The 18,102-nt window shown below is 36.2% G+C and overlaps 1 protein-coding gene across 1 annotated transcript in view; it reads right to left on the bottom strand.

Annotated features, from left to right (window-relative positions):
- The window catches only part of SLIT2 (slit guidance ligand 2), a 344,584-nt gene that overhangs the window by 99,941 nt on the left and 226,541 nt on the right, over positions 1-18,102 (bottom strand). Inside the window, exon 9 of the mRNA XM_023515340.1 lies at positions 16,821-16,959. Within this exon, the coding sequence (XP_023371108.1) occupies positions 16,821-16,959 (139 nt within the window). The remainder of the gene's footprint in view (positions 1-16,820; positions 16,960-18,102) is intronic.

Below are 18,102 nucleotides of genomic sequence, written 5' to 3'. Positions count from 1 at the left end.
GTTTTATAATGCACTACTCAGAATTTTACTTTAGTTTTCATTATTGGTTGTATAGTTTAAATAATTGGATATTACTATACATATAATTTTTATATCTTTATATCCAATATCATATCATACATGTTTTCTCATATCATTAAAACTTTTGAAAAATATTACTGTTAATGGCTTCATAATATTCCATTCTCTATTATTAGACATTTTGGATAGTGATAATTTTATATTATTAATAATTTTTATCTATTTTAAGATAATTAATGCACAACCTCCTTTCAAAGCCTTCATTTTCTTAGATATGATTAATGATGCTTTTCTTTATATCCCCAAGGATATATTCTTAACTCTTCTGTTTTTATTTCACAGTGTTCTATATATTTTTCATATAATCCTGGTCAGCAGCTTGTTGGCTCTGAAGAGCAGACTTTCCAGATGACAGGAATAAAGCATGTGAAAAAAATACAGATTTGGCATCTACATTATTTAAGTAAGGGTATTTTTTTCCAAAAGTTCTAAGCATTGCAAAGAGCATTTCAATTATTTCACTATTATGTTATTGAGTAGAATATTCTGAATTGGGGTTGGGATAATTTTTTTTTTTTTGCCTTGATTCATTCTTATGGTTAACTTTTAAGAAGCTTAAAATGTAATCATAAAAATGCAAAGAGAACAAGTTATAAATGGAACACAATTAACTACCATGTTTTCCCAAAAATAAGACACTGTCTTATATTTATTTTTCTCAAGAAGACACACTAGGGCTTTTTTTCAGGAAGTGTCTTAATCTTCATGCCAAAATACGCGGCGTGGCTATGCAGATATGCTACACGGCCATGCCCATCACTAGGTCTTATTATCGGAGTAGGGCTTATATTTAACAAATGCATAGAAATCCTGCTAGGGCTTATTTTTTGGGTAGGTCTTATTTTCGGGGAAACATGGTAGTTAGAGGACATTTATTGAATCATGGCCAATAAAATATCATTTTAATGTGGAAAATATTTGCTCATAATAGCAGACCAACATGATGAGGTAAATAATTATTGATGACTAAAAGATTTAACAGTAATAGAAAACTAATTCATATAATTACTTTTCATAGACAAGATTTTAGGTTCTTAAAAATATTTAAAGAACTTATTCATTCATTCATTTACCCCACAAATATTTAATGTCTCCACAAAATATTATGCTGCATGATTGCAATTCAATGGTGATCAAAAGCATGCAGTGTTTATAATGTCATGGATGTGTTATTGACTAAGAGCCTACTTTTGTATTTATGTTTCATAGCCAATTTCTTTTTCTTTTTTGAGACAGAGGCTCACTATGTCACCCTTGAAAGAGTGCCGTGGCATCACAGTTCACAGCAACCTCAAACTCTTGGGCTTAAGTGATTTTCTTGCCTCAGCCTCCCAAGTAGCTGGGACTACAGGGGCCCACCACATGCCTGGTTATATATTTCTTTGTTGTGGTGGTGGTTGTCATTGTTGTTTTAGCAGGGGGGGCCAGGTTTGAACCTGCCACCCTCGATGTATGTGGCTAGCGCCGTAACCACTGAGCTATAGGAGCCAAGCTCAATTTCTTTCTATTTTTTTTATTTCCACATTCAACATTAAGATTTCTGAAATGTCAATAACCTTAACTGACAAACTACTTCCGTAATTTTATGTAAGTGAAGATCTTCCTTAAAAATTCTAAAATTCATTTATCATTTTAAAGTCTCATAATCTGAAATTCATAAAATGATCACAATTTTTTCTAACAGTACTCAAATATATGTATGTCATTATGATAATGTGTATTTAATTCACAATTAATTTCATTGATAAATATTATTAAAGCAAATGAAACAATAAAAGAAATATACCAAATAAGGGCTTTTAAAGAAAATAAATACATAAAACAAGAATTCATGATGAAATAGTACTATATTTTATATGCAAAAATAATACATCAAACATGATAGAGTGCTCTGTGTGTATCACTTGTTCCTGCCATTTGTCACGACTTCATCTTTACAGTGCAAACTACAGTATTTCTTTTATAACATGTATGACAGAAAGCTGAACGATGGATTTGCTCACTTTTTTTCATTTGTCTGTGTATTTTTAACCGTATTTGAAACAGAGCTTATATGGTAATTTACAGGGACTCAGCAGCTAATTGGTATTTATTACACTGTCTCAGCAGTGCTCTACAGTGAGACATTGTTGCATCCTTCATTCAAAGAGCCAGATTCTTAAGCAGGAAAATATTCGACTACTGACAGATGTCAAACAATAAGTTTTAAAATATTTCAGAATGTTGTCTCTTCTTGAGTGAGCAAACGATAAACTAATTACACTTCTCGTCATCTTTTTAGTCTTTAGCTCAATGTGCTTTTTGTTTTTCATTGCAAGGACTTTAGAATTCATTTGATAAACTACCAGCAACATCCATGTCAAATGGTGTCCTTCTTCCTACCAAAAAGGGGAGAAGGATATAAACCAGGTTGTAAAAGTAAAATATCAGGGTTTCAGGTTAAGGGGGAAAAATGAAATTTACAATTTCTAGCATTGCTCTCCCCTAATCCAGTGCTTTGATAGCATAGAATCAGCTGAATTTTATAGAGTTTAAATTTGAATCACTGTTCTATAAAGAATCTACTTACAAACATCCCAGTGTTACAAGAGCAGATAATATAATGGCTAAAATATATTTGCATGCTGTGGATAACCTTTACTTTAATTGAGAGATTTCCAAATGCTGTTCCTTCAGAGAAAATTCAATCTCGTAAGTTTCAAAGTAAAAATAGATTTAGCAAAGCGGGGAGTGGAAGGTAATCCAATAAACCACATATTATAAGGAAGATATTTTCATGAAAATGGGGCCAGCACCTTTGCCTACACAGAATTTATGTGAATGATTCAAAAATATTTTATCATGCACACACACACAAATGCACACGCCCCTCTAAACAATGGCTGTTACCACGGCAAAATTAGAAGAAGAATTTCATTACCTGCTCACTAATATGAGAAATGGAGATAGTTTTTCAACGGCTCAAATAAAAAACAAAATCATTTAGCAATACAAGAGCCCTCTTCCTCCACCTCACCCTGGATTCTTTCCTCCTGCTATTTAAACATTGCTTTTTATCATGCATATCTTCAAACATTTAGAGTTTGACAAGCAATATATGTCACGTCTTGGAATCTATTTTGAAAATTATAGCAGATGGAAAATGATAGAATAGCCTTCTTTCATATGCGTGATCCTTAGAACATGTCCGTATGTGCAGGTACAACTTTCAGCCCAACGAGTCCTATTATGTCATGTGTGGACATATATAATACTCCTCAGTGGCCAAGCATGGAAAGATCTTTCATCAGTAAACAATGTTAAGTATGACTGGGCAATTAAAAAAAAAACCAGTTAGTTCTGAAGCCATTTACGGGGTATATGAGGAGTATCAGCATGCTTTCAGTGACGCTTTCAGTTCACCAGCAATCAAGTCTTAGACGTTATTCTGAATGTTTCAAAACTTACATTATTGTAACAATCTATAGAAAATAAAATCTGAGTGCCCTTTCTTTTTTTTTTTTTTTCTGAGTGCCCTTTCTTAAATACCGCCCCCCGGAAGTATTTAGATGCTTTGTAAATACATAAACCATTTTTGACATTGTCATTAAATGATTGAAAGTATGAGCTTTGGACTCATGCAGATCTGGGTTAAATTCAGGAGATGCCAGTGATGACCTCTGTGGACCTCCCAAAAGGGTTTACCTCCTCTGTGTCTCAGTCTTTCTTTCTGAAAAATGGGGAATATAAAGCCTGTCCATAGGTGTTGTGCTAAACATTATAGGATATGTAAATAAAATATATGGGATTTTGTTTCTTACACACAAGTGAAAGAATGAAAACATGGAGATATATATATATATATGTGTGTGTGTGTGTATCTAATCACAAATATAATATATATCACCATAGAACAAAAAGCGTACAGCATATGTAATAGCCCCCCCCACCTTATCTGTGGGTGATAAATCCAAGACCCCCAGAGGATCCTAAATCTCCCAGCGGATGGTACTGAACCCTACATACACTAAGTTTTCATATACATATGTACCTGTGATAAAATTTAATTTATAAACTATGCACCGTAAGAGATTAATAATGACTAATAATAAAACAGAAAAATTACAACAATGTACTATAACAGAAGTTAGTGAATGTGGTCACTCTCTCTTTCCAAATACTGTTAATATTTTCTGATTGCTATTGACTATGAGTAACGGAGACCATAGAACAGAACTGTGGATAAGGGAGGCACTGCTGTATATCTAATCACAAATATAATATATATCACCATAGAACAAAACACACACACATGTTACACAAACAACTAAACTTGATACACGATTCCATCTGTAATGTGAAATAAATATATATGGTTCCAAATCGTGTTTTTGAACAAATTAGCAGAACAGCTTTGCAGATAACTCAGTGACTCTATATTAAACACATACTTATGCATATCACTCACATGAAAGCCGAAAAAATATAACTGGTTGCAATTTCCAGGATCAAGATGATTAAAATATAGCATTTCCCCTATTTGGGGGACAGTCTTAGACACACACAAAAGTTTTATGAAACCCAGGAAAGCACGAGTTTGGTTTGATCGTGTCTGTAACGTACAGCCCAGATGCTGATTATACACGGTCATAAAACTGACAGTTCTTTGCATTTTCTCCATCTGCTTTTAACGTCAACGGCAAAAACAGCTGCCACAGAAAGAACACAGATTTAATGGGGTGAGGAGAGGGAGGCAGAAGGAGTCTGGCTTCTGAATCCTAAATTTTTCTGCATTGCCAGTACAGTCTCATCATAGGTAACACTGGCCCAGCATTTGGAAAAGAGGAAGCGACCATGTTTATTTGAGCTCAAGGACTCTCCTGCCCGTTCCAACATAAGGACTTTATATTTCTGGAAGGTCTCCTCAACTTTGCCAGGAACTGCAGTTCCACTGAAATCCTTCATACGTTCCTCCATAACATGACCCAACATATTTTAGCCTGTTTCTGTCTTGTAATTGCAGTTTCTGGAACTCGGTAAATGTAATAACTACCTTCTGCAGGTAAGTGAATATTGGCCTCGAGAGGGACACCCGTTCACATTTTTACCCAAGATGGTGTCCATATTAACTGGTTATCAGCCATTCCTGTCTTGGGATCAACTTTTTCCTGAAACCTATTCATTTCTTTAATTTTATTTTATTTCTTGTGATGTCGTTTTAGGATACATTTCCCAGAGTGTAAAGTGTAATTGGTACTTTTATATGTAGTAGTATCATCAGGACTCGAAGAAGTCTCTTCAGGATTCGGCTTCGGCTTTATTTTCTGGCATCTACGAACTTTTAATCCCTCCATAAACATGGCACTTTGTCACTGCTCTGGGATTTCGCACATGCATAGGCTAAAATAGATTGGGTCATTTCATGAAGGAACATGCGAAGGGTTTCAGTGGGCTGCATCTACTGCCAAAGTTGAGGGAACATTCCAGAAATGTGAAGTGGTATGTTGGCATTATTATGTAATGGGCAAGAGAATCCTTGAACTCAGAGAAATGACTCTTTTCCTATTTGGTCTTAAAACATTTGCAGCAAGACAAAAATATATGTGTGTGTGCATGTGCCTTCTGAGTAAGAGGTAAAATTTTCATGCATAACCCTCATGTCATTTTCTTAGTTATTGTGTTAAGACATTTATATTCTACATTTAGAAAGATTCACATGTACCCTTTTAGGATAAACCACAGGCATGATCCACCAATCACCCTCCCTCCATCCATCCTTCCCCCTCCCTGCCCTTCCCTTTCCCCGTATTTGTGGGCTAAAGTTGGGTTGGTTATAGCTTTCCAATGAAAGCTATAAATTAGTTTCATAGTAGGGCTGAGTACATTGGATACTTTTTCTTCCATTCTTGGGATACTTTGCTAAGAAGAATATTTTCCAGCTCCACCCATGTAAACAGTTGGATGAAAGTATTTCAAATTGTATATAAAACAACACACTGTACCCCATGATAGTTTTAATGTACACAGCTATGATTTAATAAAAAATAAATAAAAAATAATGAGTGAAGCTGATGCCATGGTACTCGAGCCCAGTAAACAGAGTGAGATTCTATGTTAAAAAAAATTACACAACATAAAAAAAAGTTTCATGCATATATTCACATGGACATGTATTCAAATGCAAACATGCATTGAATATATCTAATCAAATAGTTTAGCCTTAGAGCAAAAACAAGGGCCTGGGCACATGGCTCACTGAGTTCAGGAAGACAAAATATATACATAATGTCACAAACACTTCCTTTGCATATATAATTTTTTAAATCAACCCAAGAAATAGAAACACTGGTTCTGTTGTTCTGTTTTTCATTAATCATAAAATGAATTATGGATACTTACCATGCATTGGGCACTGGGTTACGTCTCCCCTTTGCTAATCATTTTAGTTTTAAAATATTACAGATATCATCTCTATATGTCAGTTGTTTAACAATTACTCAGTGAGTAGATAACAGCTTGCATTCTTCTCCAAGTTATCCATCATCTCCTTCCTGACATTCAGATGACACTGAACCCTGGTATTTAAACTACATAAACATTCAACTACGTCTCTCCCTGTGAGGAACCAGAAATCTGGAACACAGTTGTCTGAAACACAAACGACACCTTCATTCATTCTGAGAATGAATCATAGAAAACTGTGCCTATGAGCCTAGCTGTCTTCATTGATAGGTTAGAGTCTACACAGGTCTTACTTTACATTTCAGGGAGTCTCCATTTTTTCTTCCTGTAGAATTTTTAGGGAGGAATCAATTGCATTCGCAGTGGCGGTAGCTCTTGGAATGATTTCCCATCTGTCTGCTGCTCAGCTGGCCTTCATCACCCCTTACAGAGACTGCTGTGCCCACATGGCAACGGGCTTCTTTCTTCCAAACCTCTCTCCAGTTCATGTTAGATTGATTTTTCTAACAAAGAAATCTAATCATGCTAAGAACACTCAAGAATTTTCTTTGTATCCAATTATCATCAGGACTTGAAGAAGCCTCTCCAAGATTTGGCCTCCACTTTATTTTCTAACAACCACAACCTTTCCATCCCACCCAGAGCACAGGACTCTATCCTGTCCTGAGACTTGGCACGTGCCATCCATTTTTCTAGTAGATAAAAAATATTGAAAGTGTTGTCATATTACCTAATCTGAACAACACAAAATCATAAAAAGGTAAAATGCAGACTCAGAGTCCTGTTATAGGTTAGCTAATTCTGTGGGTGGATTTGAAGTAACGAAAGTATTTGAACCATGTAAAACGGCAAAATGCGAACAAGTGCGCAGGTGTTAACAGGTGCTCTAAGAAAACTGAACTGAACTGCTGGAATTTTCACTCTTAAAACATTTTAACTGCCATTTTTCGATTGTATTTTATTGCCCTTGAGTTGAATATATCTCTAAGTTGGAGAATATTTTCATAGTCAACTAAATATTTTCACAGTGAAAACAAGCACACTTTCATCACAGTAATGGAGAAGCAAGAATCCTATGTACTCAATTCTATATGAGGACAATTAATGACCTAGTACACGGTGAGGGGAGGGGAAGGGACAGCTGAGAGAGGGGAATCCCCAACAGTAAAGTAAAAATAAAAATAAAATAAAATAAAAATAAAACAAGTACACTTTGAAATTATCACCCTCTTGTTATTTAACAAGATCAGCTGAGATTACTATTTCTTTCTTTTATATCACGTTACATTAAAAAAAAGTAACATCTGCTCTACTAAGAGATTTTGGCAAGATTGTCTCAATAACAAAGTCAAGTTTATCTACATGTGCAATGAAAAATTAGCCAAACTATATACACTGTATTTATTTTTTAAATTTATTGTTTAAAAGTTGAGATAATTGAAAAAAAGTCAACAAATTATAGAGCATGAAAGATGTGCTATTAGTTGAGGTATTGCTAAGTATCTGCTAAACAGTACCTAAAAGTCAGACTTAATTTCTTGAGGACTTGTAATTTGTTTAAATCGGCCAGTATAGAATAGGCTATTTAAAAGACAAGGCAATGAAATTTAATTTGCATATTTTTATATACAGAAAATCAGGTGACTCTGAAATATGTGTATCCAAAAGTATTACTTAATATAATTAATGATTTAAATTTCTCAGGGGGCAGCAAAGAAATAGCATGCAAAAAGGGTGAAAATATATGAGAGGTAGTATTTGTATTAAAAGAAACGGGCAATATATAAATTTTTTAAGTTGTATTCCATATTTTAAGTGCAGGTTGAAATCAGAGAGAGCTTTTTTTTTTGGCCGAGGCTGGGTTTGAACCCACCACCTCCAGCATATGGGGCCAATGCCCTACTTGTTTGAGCCACAGGCATCGCCCTAGAGAGAGACTTTAGAACATCATTCTGTCTTTCATTTCTGTATAATTATGCCTGCAAGTGATCCAGAGAAAAGTAAAGGAACAAAAGTAGCATTCCAGACCTAATGTTCAATCTCCATCACGGTGCTTGTCTTTGAAAGAGCCTTCTTCACTATTGGACCAGTGAAAGGTGGTGAGTTTATTCACCAAATTTAACTTCCTTATATTTGCCTTTTGAACAGCACGTCTGGCAGAAGCGGAATCACTTCTGAGACTCCAATACACCCTTGAAGTCACTGATACCACTCTCAGAGGATTGAGTTTAGGCCTGAAAACTTTGCTACCTTCCTTTCTCTTCTCATAATTTGAACATTTCCCTGATCTCTCAGATAGACTAGAAAGAATCGTGAGGCTCCCACACCTCTGAGCCTTGACAAGGCAGCCCATGTCCTCTGCGGAGGACATCAGAGTAAACGAGATATCCTGTGTGTATCCTGTGTATATCCCGTGTGCTTTCCAACTATCCTCCACGATGCATGAAAGTTCTGTATAATGGCTTGTAAAGGCAATATACTGTAGAAAACCTGTAAGTGGATTGGAGGAACTAAATGTCTACTTTACAGCAACCCAACACATCATATTGAAAATACGGTATCTCAAAAAATAATGTGAGAAATTAATCCTGAGGATTCAATGTATGCGCATCAATTAGCTATTAAATATTCTGTTGCCATGGACCAGACCATGCACAGACTTGCCTGGGGCATTCTGTATGTCTGAGAACAAAGTTTTCAACCAGGAATGTTCACAGCAGCTGTGTCCTGGGGAAGTTTTCAGGGAGCAACAGCAACGCCTGGCCTCAAGCAATTCTCTCATCTCAGCCTCTCCAAGTATTAGGATTATAGGCCTGAGTCACTGTGCCCAGCCTAGTCCACACTTAATTTTATCTTACATCACATTCTATTTTTCCCTTTTGTGTTCTTGTCATTGGTCCATATTGTTTGTCACTTTCTTTTTTAACTATGAGAAGTGGAGCCTTGAAGGCTTTCCAGACTGTGCCCGTGACCTCTCCCACCTCACCCACACTATGCCAGGTGTTAAGGCAGAAATGGTGAGAGACAGACATGGCTTTGCCTTCACCAAGCTTGAAGTCTAATCATATAGTTTCACATTAATTAAAAAACCTGATTAAACTTGGATGCATTTTGTGCAGAGAAAATTCAGATATGAGATCATTTAACAGAGAATAGGAACGATGACAGGAGTTCTAGATATAAAGGAATACAAAACAGCTCTCAGTTTTGAAAACAGCCCTATGTTAACACTCTGTTTTTTCCTCTCTGCTCCTTCTAAGTGCTCTTTGTGAGTTTCTTAATGTGGCCCTTGCCCTTGTTTTTCTGAGTATCAGTGTCTTTCATGATTTTTTCTAATTTTTCCTCCCCGCAAGACCATGTGATGCCTACCTCTTTTGCAGCTTAAAGGAATACAAGCTTTGGTATCAAGAAAATCCAATTTAGCAACTTCCCGATTAATTTTTGTTTTACAAAATTTCTTAATTTTTTTAGTCTCTTTTTAAAAAAATAAACAGTGAAAATATTTTAATTAAACAATAAAATCGTCAGTCCTTGAGAGACTTGAGTTAAACGGCTATAGGCTCTTAGAGAAGAAATATAACTTTGGTAAAAATTATTTAAAACTTATTTATAAGACAGTTGAATTAATTAATATATCTCAATAAACAGGTCCCTAGTAGATGCCAGTTGAGAACAAAGAAAAAGATCTCAAAAACATGGAGAGTGGAATCCAAATAAGTAAGAGGTACAAGAAAATGTTATTAATGAATTTTTAGTATTCTCCCCCCATTTTAGCCCATGCCATTAAGCATTCTATTCATATAACTTTTCTCTTAACCGATTTAATGCCTAAAAAGTGCAAATTTGTCTACAGGCGATAATGGGCTGCTCCTGGTTTTATTAATCTTGGTTACGTTGGCTCCATCTTTCAGAGACAAATCTGCCCTACAGGTTTGATTAATCTTTAGCTCATTCATTCCCTCAATAAATACTTATCAAGTGCCTGCTCTGTGCTAAAAAGCACTAAATTTCAGTAGTGATCAGAACAGAACTGGTTCCTGGCTTTGTAGAACTTTTAGTATTTGAGACAGATATTAAAAACTAAGCCCACAAACACATACATAATTACAAAATGTGAAAATGATACGCAGTCAAAACCCGATTTCTAGCTTACAGATACAAAGACAGCTTCTGGACCATGGTAAAATAATCAGCGTAATCGGGCCCCTTGGAGAAAACTACCAGTCCTTATCTGAAATATGCTTTGGCATGAGTTTTCATATTTTATTTAATTTCATAAATGCTGCCATCACAGGCCAATGAGGATTTATCAATGATTATCAATGATAATCAATGATATTATCATTATTTGTCAATGATTATATCAAATGACATAATGTGTAAGTACCATCCTGCACTGCAGATATCAGATAAATGCCAGAGTCTACTACTCCTTCTCCCAATTATTTCAATTCTGACTTCAAAAGAATATGTCATTTACATAGTTTATTTAATAAGTAATTGTTTTAGTTAATACCAAGGGTATGAATTATGAATCTGTAGTTGCAGACACAACATATAATTAAAAACAATGAGTCATGTGTTTCTACCTAGTTTTATAGGCAGTTTATCACTCCCAGATAGCACATAGATACTTTTCTTTTTTTAGAATTATATGGAGACAGGTGCAAGATTAAAGACATCACATGGTAGGATGTGAGTCAACATTATTAAATGAAATATCTGATAACTTACAACCAAAAAACTCTACTGACAATGTACAGTAAAAATCCAGACATAAGCAATATATTTGAATAAAATGGAGGGGAATTTGTCATTTTCAGTTTATCATGTATTACAAACCCAGAATCAATAAAGATAAAAAAATTTTAAATTTAATAATCTTCCTAATGTCCTTTATTCTTATAAAAAAATAAAAGAGTAATAAAAGAAATGATTTAACTAATGTAGTAAGTTATAGACATTAATGAATGAAAATGGAGGGGGGGTTTGAAGTTGAAGATCAATATAATTTATTGCCAGATGCTCTACTGATAAAGCTGATAATGTCATAATCAGAGAAATGAAATTCACCTGCAGCTTCACATATGTTTCCAACTCTCCTTACAAATTTAATTTACTGTATCATTACCTGACACGCCACCTCCTTGGCACAGGCAAACCCAATGGGGCGTGTTATTTAGTATAACTTTTAGGCTACTAAATGCAACCATCATACAAAATCTAGAGAGCGTACAAAGTAGAAGAAAAGCATTAAGGTAAAAAATAAACCCACCTCACAATAAGCCATTTTAGACGTCTCAGATTGCTTTCCACTGCTACATCCTCATCTTAGTCTCTCCTTTGTCAACCCACAGAGCTTTTTATATGTGACAGATGCCCCCTGTGTCCACGATCATCTTGCTCCCACATGTGTCTTATTTAATTCTAGGCTTTTCATTTCTCTCCAAACCCATTCCTTCTTTCAGACTTTCTAAGGATCGCAGGGTTTTGCATCTTAAAATAAATCCAAGTTTGTCCTTCATAGCAACAACTGTCTTTGATTTTAAAGGAGTTTTAAAAAAGTACCTTCTCAGCCAAATTCTTCAAACTGCTCCCTATCTGCTCTCTCCAATATTCAATACCCCCCATCTTTAACACTCTAGAGCAGTGGTTCTCCACCTTCCTAAGGCTGCGACCCTTTAATAGCATAGGGTCACCGTAACTGTGACTGAGGAACTGTATTAAAGGGTCACAACCTTAGGAAGGTGGGGAACCACTGCAAGGGTGGCATCCTTAGCTACCACTCTATCAAAATTGAATCATGCAAGAAGAGTGTGCTGGATAAATGTCCGGACCTCTCAGATCTCAGCTTGGTGCATTCGTAGCCGTATCTGTCTCTGCAAACCATTATTCCTAGCAGCTCCTTCCTCTCTGACCTCTCAGAGCCTCTTGCTGTTTTTATCTATGTTCTTGGGCATATCTTTTCTTAACTCTCTTTCCTATTGGAAAATTAATGGCTTCAACTATCAACTATTTTTTTTTTTTCTTCTGAGATATAATATGTCTCTGTTGCCCTGGCTACAGTGCCAAGCCATCATCCTAGCTCACAGCAACCTCAAACTCCTGGGTTCAAGTGATCCACCTGCCTCAGCCTCCTGAGTAGTGGGGACTACAGGTACCCAACACAACACTGGGCTTTTTTTTTTTTTGTCTATTAAGTAGAGATGGGTATCACTCTTGCTGAGATTGATCTGAAATTCAAGAGATCCTCCATCCCAGAGGGCTAGGATTAGAGGTGTGCGCTACCATGCCCAGCCTAACTTTGTGTGTTAATCATGTGGATTACCTTGAAATACTTGTCTCAAGGATTTGTATTGCTCCAAAATTATTATAGGCTGTATATTTTTAATACTGCAGTGTGTCATTAGTGCTTCAATATTTTATAAATTGAGGTCACCATCATCTTCTTTCTAAGGATCAGTCCTATTCCTCAGCTTCTTATACATAATGATATGTGTATAACCACAACCAGCATCACTCAGACTTGAAACTCTGGTGTCAGCACCATCTTTAATTTATAATTCTCCATTACTACTCCACCTCATCAAATGTCAAATCCCATTAATCCACACCACCTCACCATTCCCCCTGTTACTGGCTAGCTCCTACATGTCCCCTGGACCAATAGCCTCGCAGAAAGCCTCCACCCTGTATTCGCTCCTTTTACCCAAACATCTATCATACTAATTCTTCTAGAAGATTCAGATTAAAACTCCTGTGTTTTGTCCTTGGTCTCTGTATGGAGTTGTTCTTATTAGTCTGTTATCTACCCTTCCAGTGCTTTTTCATGCAACTTTAAGACAATTATTTATCTGAGCCTTCTGGAGTTTGCACAGGATATTGTATTTTGAGAGAATTGTTTTTCCATTAAGTTTTTTTATTGTTTACAGTTGATATCAAAGCAAACTGTTAATTTCTGAACATCTGTCAATATTTTGAATACATTCATATGTTGAATTACTAATAATTTTTCAGTATCCTGGTTTTTTAAAAATGTAGTCATGTTTACGATTTACACTGATAATTTTCTTCTCTACTTCCAAATAGTATATTATTCTAATTCTTATTTTATTACCTCGAAATGAGCCACCATTTCTGTTTATGATGGATTCATAACTTTAAAAAGCCTCCTGTGTTGGGCAATGCCTGTGACTCAAAGGGGTAGGGCGCTGACCCCATATATCGGAGGTGACAGGTTCAAATCCAGCCCCAGCAAAAAACAAAAACAAAAACAAAAAACAAAACCTCCTGTGCTCCTGTGGTTTTGACACATTTGCTCAAGTTCAAGCACTTTACTGCTCCTGAAATAGGTAAATAATAATAACTAAGTGGAAAAAAAGATAGTCATTATAAAAATAGTATCTACCTGAAAAAATGAATAAGATTGTTTATAAGACAGCATGCCCTTGCTTTATAAAGACACTTCACAAAGGCACCTTGTCACTGTGAACCAAGATCAAAATGTAGACCATGAACTCCCAAAGGCTATTTACAGAATCATCATGTGATTTAAATCCCCCAAACACTTGTATTTTAAGGTCTTGACTATAGACAAATTCCATGCACTTCATAAACACAATATAAACTTGACCAGAATCGAATAAAAATTTGTTAGTGAGTCCAAAAGAATCTTGTAATAGAGTTTGTAACTTTTCACTCAATAAGCACATTTCTAAAAAAAAAGAAACCCTGTGTTCAAACACATTCCAAATGAAGGCTCAGAGCTTTCCACTGCCCAGAGCCTCCATGATCAGCTCCCACCGACCTTTCAACTTCACTTTCCAGTTCTATCTCAGGCATTGAACACCAGCCAATTTCTGGATGACAGTGTCTTGTAGTTGGACTCCTGCTGCCTGTGCTCATGATGGTCTGTTAATTCTGAAAGCCCCTTTCTCATCTCTGCACAGGCAGGGCCCACGTTACAAATGAGATGGGTTCTATAGGTTTGTTCTTAAGTTGAAACTTAGAACGGTACATTTGCCTATTGCCTGGAATAGCCCCCATGTGTAAGAGAGAGTTGAACATCAGTCAGACGTTTGCAACTAGGGGATTCACTCTAGGAGCCCTGTTTGTAAGTGTGAATTGCACGTAAGTCTGGTGTTTGTAACTTGAGGACTGCCTGTCTTCCAGGCCTAGCTCAGGGGATACTTCTACACGAAGGTTTCCAGGACTAATGTATCATTCATAAAATGATTACCTATGCCAACTAAATGTGTTAACTATTTAATTTCGCACTCACAGTATCCCCTCGTTTAGATGAGAAAACAGGCTTACAGAGGACTAGTAACTTGCCACAGTCTCACGGACAGTAAATGGTAGGCAAATCGGGGGTTCCTGTTAAAATTTTCTGACTCTAGTTAACCGCCTTAATCTTCTGTCCTCCTTATGCCCTCTATAATACCTCCGTAATACCTCAAAATTGGTGTGTTTATCTCTTAAATTGTTTCTTTTTTCCCTTTAATTTCAATCTATTTAAGGGGATACAGTGAAGCTTTGTTCCATGGGTATGTTGGACAGTGGAGTGGTCTGGGCTCTGGGTATGTCCACGACCAGAGTAATACACAATGACTTTCTTACTGTGTGCCTTGTTTCATACTTTTAATTTGCATGTCAAATTTGCTAGCCACTTGGTGGAAGAGCTGTGGAGCATTCATGCTGCCTTTATTTAGTAAGTAGTTAGATAATAAATGCTTGTGCCTGGATGGGTGAACATACTGCTTCCTTATTAAGAAAACTCACCGTGCCCTTTCTACTACCTAAGTCCTCACATCTAATATCTTCTGACTGAACCTAAAGGTCTTCAGCAATCTGCGGCTTTAAAATTAGACGCAGATGTCCTTTTTAGGGCACTATTTTTCACGATGTCCCAACATGAACCTATTGTTGCAATTAGGGTCAACTTGCACAGTCTCTCAAACGTAATGCTCATTGCCACTTCTGCCCTCTGCTGCCAACGTTTCTTTTTCAGAAATGTCACCCACTCTTTCCAAATTGTACTCTATTCTTCTTTCAAGGTTTGGCTCAAAAAATTACTTACAAATGTCTTCTATAAGTGAAGTAGTGTCACAACAATTAAAATTTGGATGAGAATAATATTATGGTTTGCCCACGTTATTTGGGGTCTGTGTCAAATCTCTCCAGATTCTAGAGTTCTGCAGAGAATCATGTCATACGTTGCTAAGCACACAAAATTCTTCTTACTTTCTGCATATTAGATACTTTAAAAGAATGGTAGTAGGTATTGTGAACTAAGGTTTTTCTCATGTACAGTAAACTACAGCAGTTATGTTATTATAACGAGTGAACAACTGGCTAAAAAATTGGGCAGTTTTTCAAAATTATTTTTTTTGGTCTACTTTGTATGCTTGTCACCCAAAGCAGTTCCTGCTTTTTCCACCCAAGAACATCCAAAACCATTTCTTTAGTTACAATTTAGAATTGGCCTATAAAACAATAATAGGGTAAGCTGAGCAGTTAAGAGGGGCTTTCTTAATAAATGGATATGGAGATAAAGATTTTTCTTAGCACTTATGTCCCTAGATGGTAAAAGCATTCCATGTTACATCTCATGCGACCTTGTAATATCCACATGAGGACACAGAAATTACAGCTGAAAACAAAACACGCACACAATTCAATACCTTATCAGGAGAATTTCATTTTTCACAGCGGTAGTTGTTGGCTCAAATAGGCTAAAATGCTCACTAATAAAATAATTATACTTGATTGTACATTATCATTTTTACACATTGCATTGAACTCTCAATCTGTACAAAAAAATAGGATTACATTTTAAAACATGAGCTATGGAGCAGACAGAGCGGCATCTGGCCCTCTTATTTCTATGGTTTATTAACTATGGCTCTACCCCTCTCTGTATTCCCATTCCCACTGCCCTAAACCAGAAATGGACAACCCACAAGGTTGGGCTAGGCACAAACTATCCTATTCTTCTTACTTTCCCTAATAACATCTAATAACATCTCCTAATGACATCTCCTCAAGGCAGAGAAAGTACTATCATTTCTTAAAGCATATTCCTTTTAATTTTACCTGTGCCTCCCCCCCTAAATCCTAGCCAGTCAACCAAGTATGTATTCAATTGAACAAAGTAAGGTTCAAAACACTTCTGATAGGAACATTTGACTAAGCTAAAACTGATCAGATGTGCCTTTGATAAACCCAGAATTTCCTAAAGAATAATGTTGGATTTACTGGCAGGTAGAGGAATAAGAAAAAAATCTCAGGCCACGTACATTTCTGTGATGGTCTCTGGCAGATTTGTGGGGATTTCCGTGAGACCCTTCCCACGACAGTCTACGATATTGTTGCTACAGGTGCACGCGGCGGGGCAGTGCAAGACGCTGCAAGAAGGAGCGACAAAGGACTGGTGACCTAGAAAGAGAAACACACAGAATGATCCTTCCCTCCCGCACTGCAGAACCGTGAAACATGCAGACGAAGCTCAAGTAACAGAGCAGGAGACGGAGATACGGTTCTCTCACTACCTGATCACAAAAGGGCCTTCTATTTCTACAAGGTATTTTAGGAGGCATGCACTTATATTCTCAGGCCAATAAAGCGAATGAGATAAAGCAAATGAGATTTAAAAAAAAAAAAGGTCATAAAAGTGGTAATTTTTAAAACCTGGAAAAAAAATTGAGAAAGACTAAATTCAGTTTTAAAATCAGAATTCTATCCAAAATTATTCTGATTTCCCTAAAAGGGGTAGCAATTTCAGACTAATATAAATATTCATTTTCAATAAGCTCAAATAGAGTTAGTTGGCTTAATTTACTTTGTCTACAAAGAAGAAAGGAAAATATTAAGACTGCCACCTTGATAGAGGATAACAGTTGGTCAAATTAAGGAATCATGTACCAACAAATACAGAGGAAAATCAGATAATCCTAAATTTGGCATTTGGATGGATTCAAAATTACCACTTTTTTGAAGTTAGTATAATACTTTGTGTCATACCATTCTGAAATTGTTAATCTACATGATTCTTTTTTTGGGTTTCACAGAATGAAATTTTAGCATAGATAGTTACTTTCAGGTATGTGATTTTTTACTACTCAGTATTTGAAAACAAAACTATTTTGTAATGAGACTTTATGGCTTGAAAGATGAACAACAGAATGTCAGCAGTGCCCTACCAGATAGGTGTCTGCAAATGCAGGTTCCTGCCCCCTCCCCCTGCCAGGAAAGGCCCTAGGGGGGACTATAGGTCAGGAAGAGCCTGCTACTTAGCTGCTAACCCTGGCCCTTTAAATAAGCTCTCAAACTTCGCAAAAATATCCTCAGTCTAAAAAAGAAACGTGAACTTGCCTTCTTCCTCATCTAGAAAACAGGAAAGAAAAAGTGAAGAGAGAAAAAAGTGGTTAGTAACGAACTGTTAGTCATTTCATTATTTAATTTCTTAAAAAGCAATCAGACATACTGAGACCATCCCATGACATTGTAAGAGAATTTTGTTTGGGTTATAATATGTGTGGAAAAACACAGAAAACTGTCTAAAAGATAATAATAAAACAG

Source organism: Otolemur garnettii, unplaced genomic scaffold (assembly GCF_000181295.1).
Source record: "Otolemur garnettii isolate 467f Iridium unplaced genomic scaffold, OtoGar3 scaffold00069, whole genome shotgun sequence".
Classification (NCBI taxonomy): Eukaryota; Metazoa; Chordata; class Mammalia; order Primates; family Galagidae; genus Otolemur; species Otolemur garnettii.
This window is presented reverse-complemented; position numbering and strand designations above follow the sequence as displayed.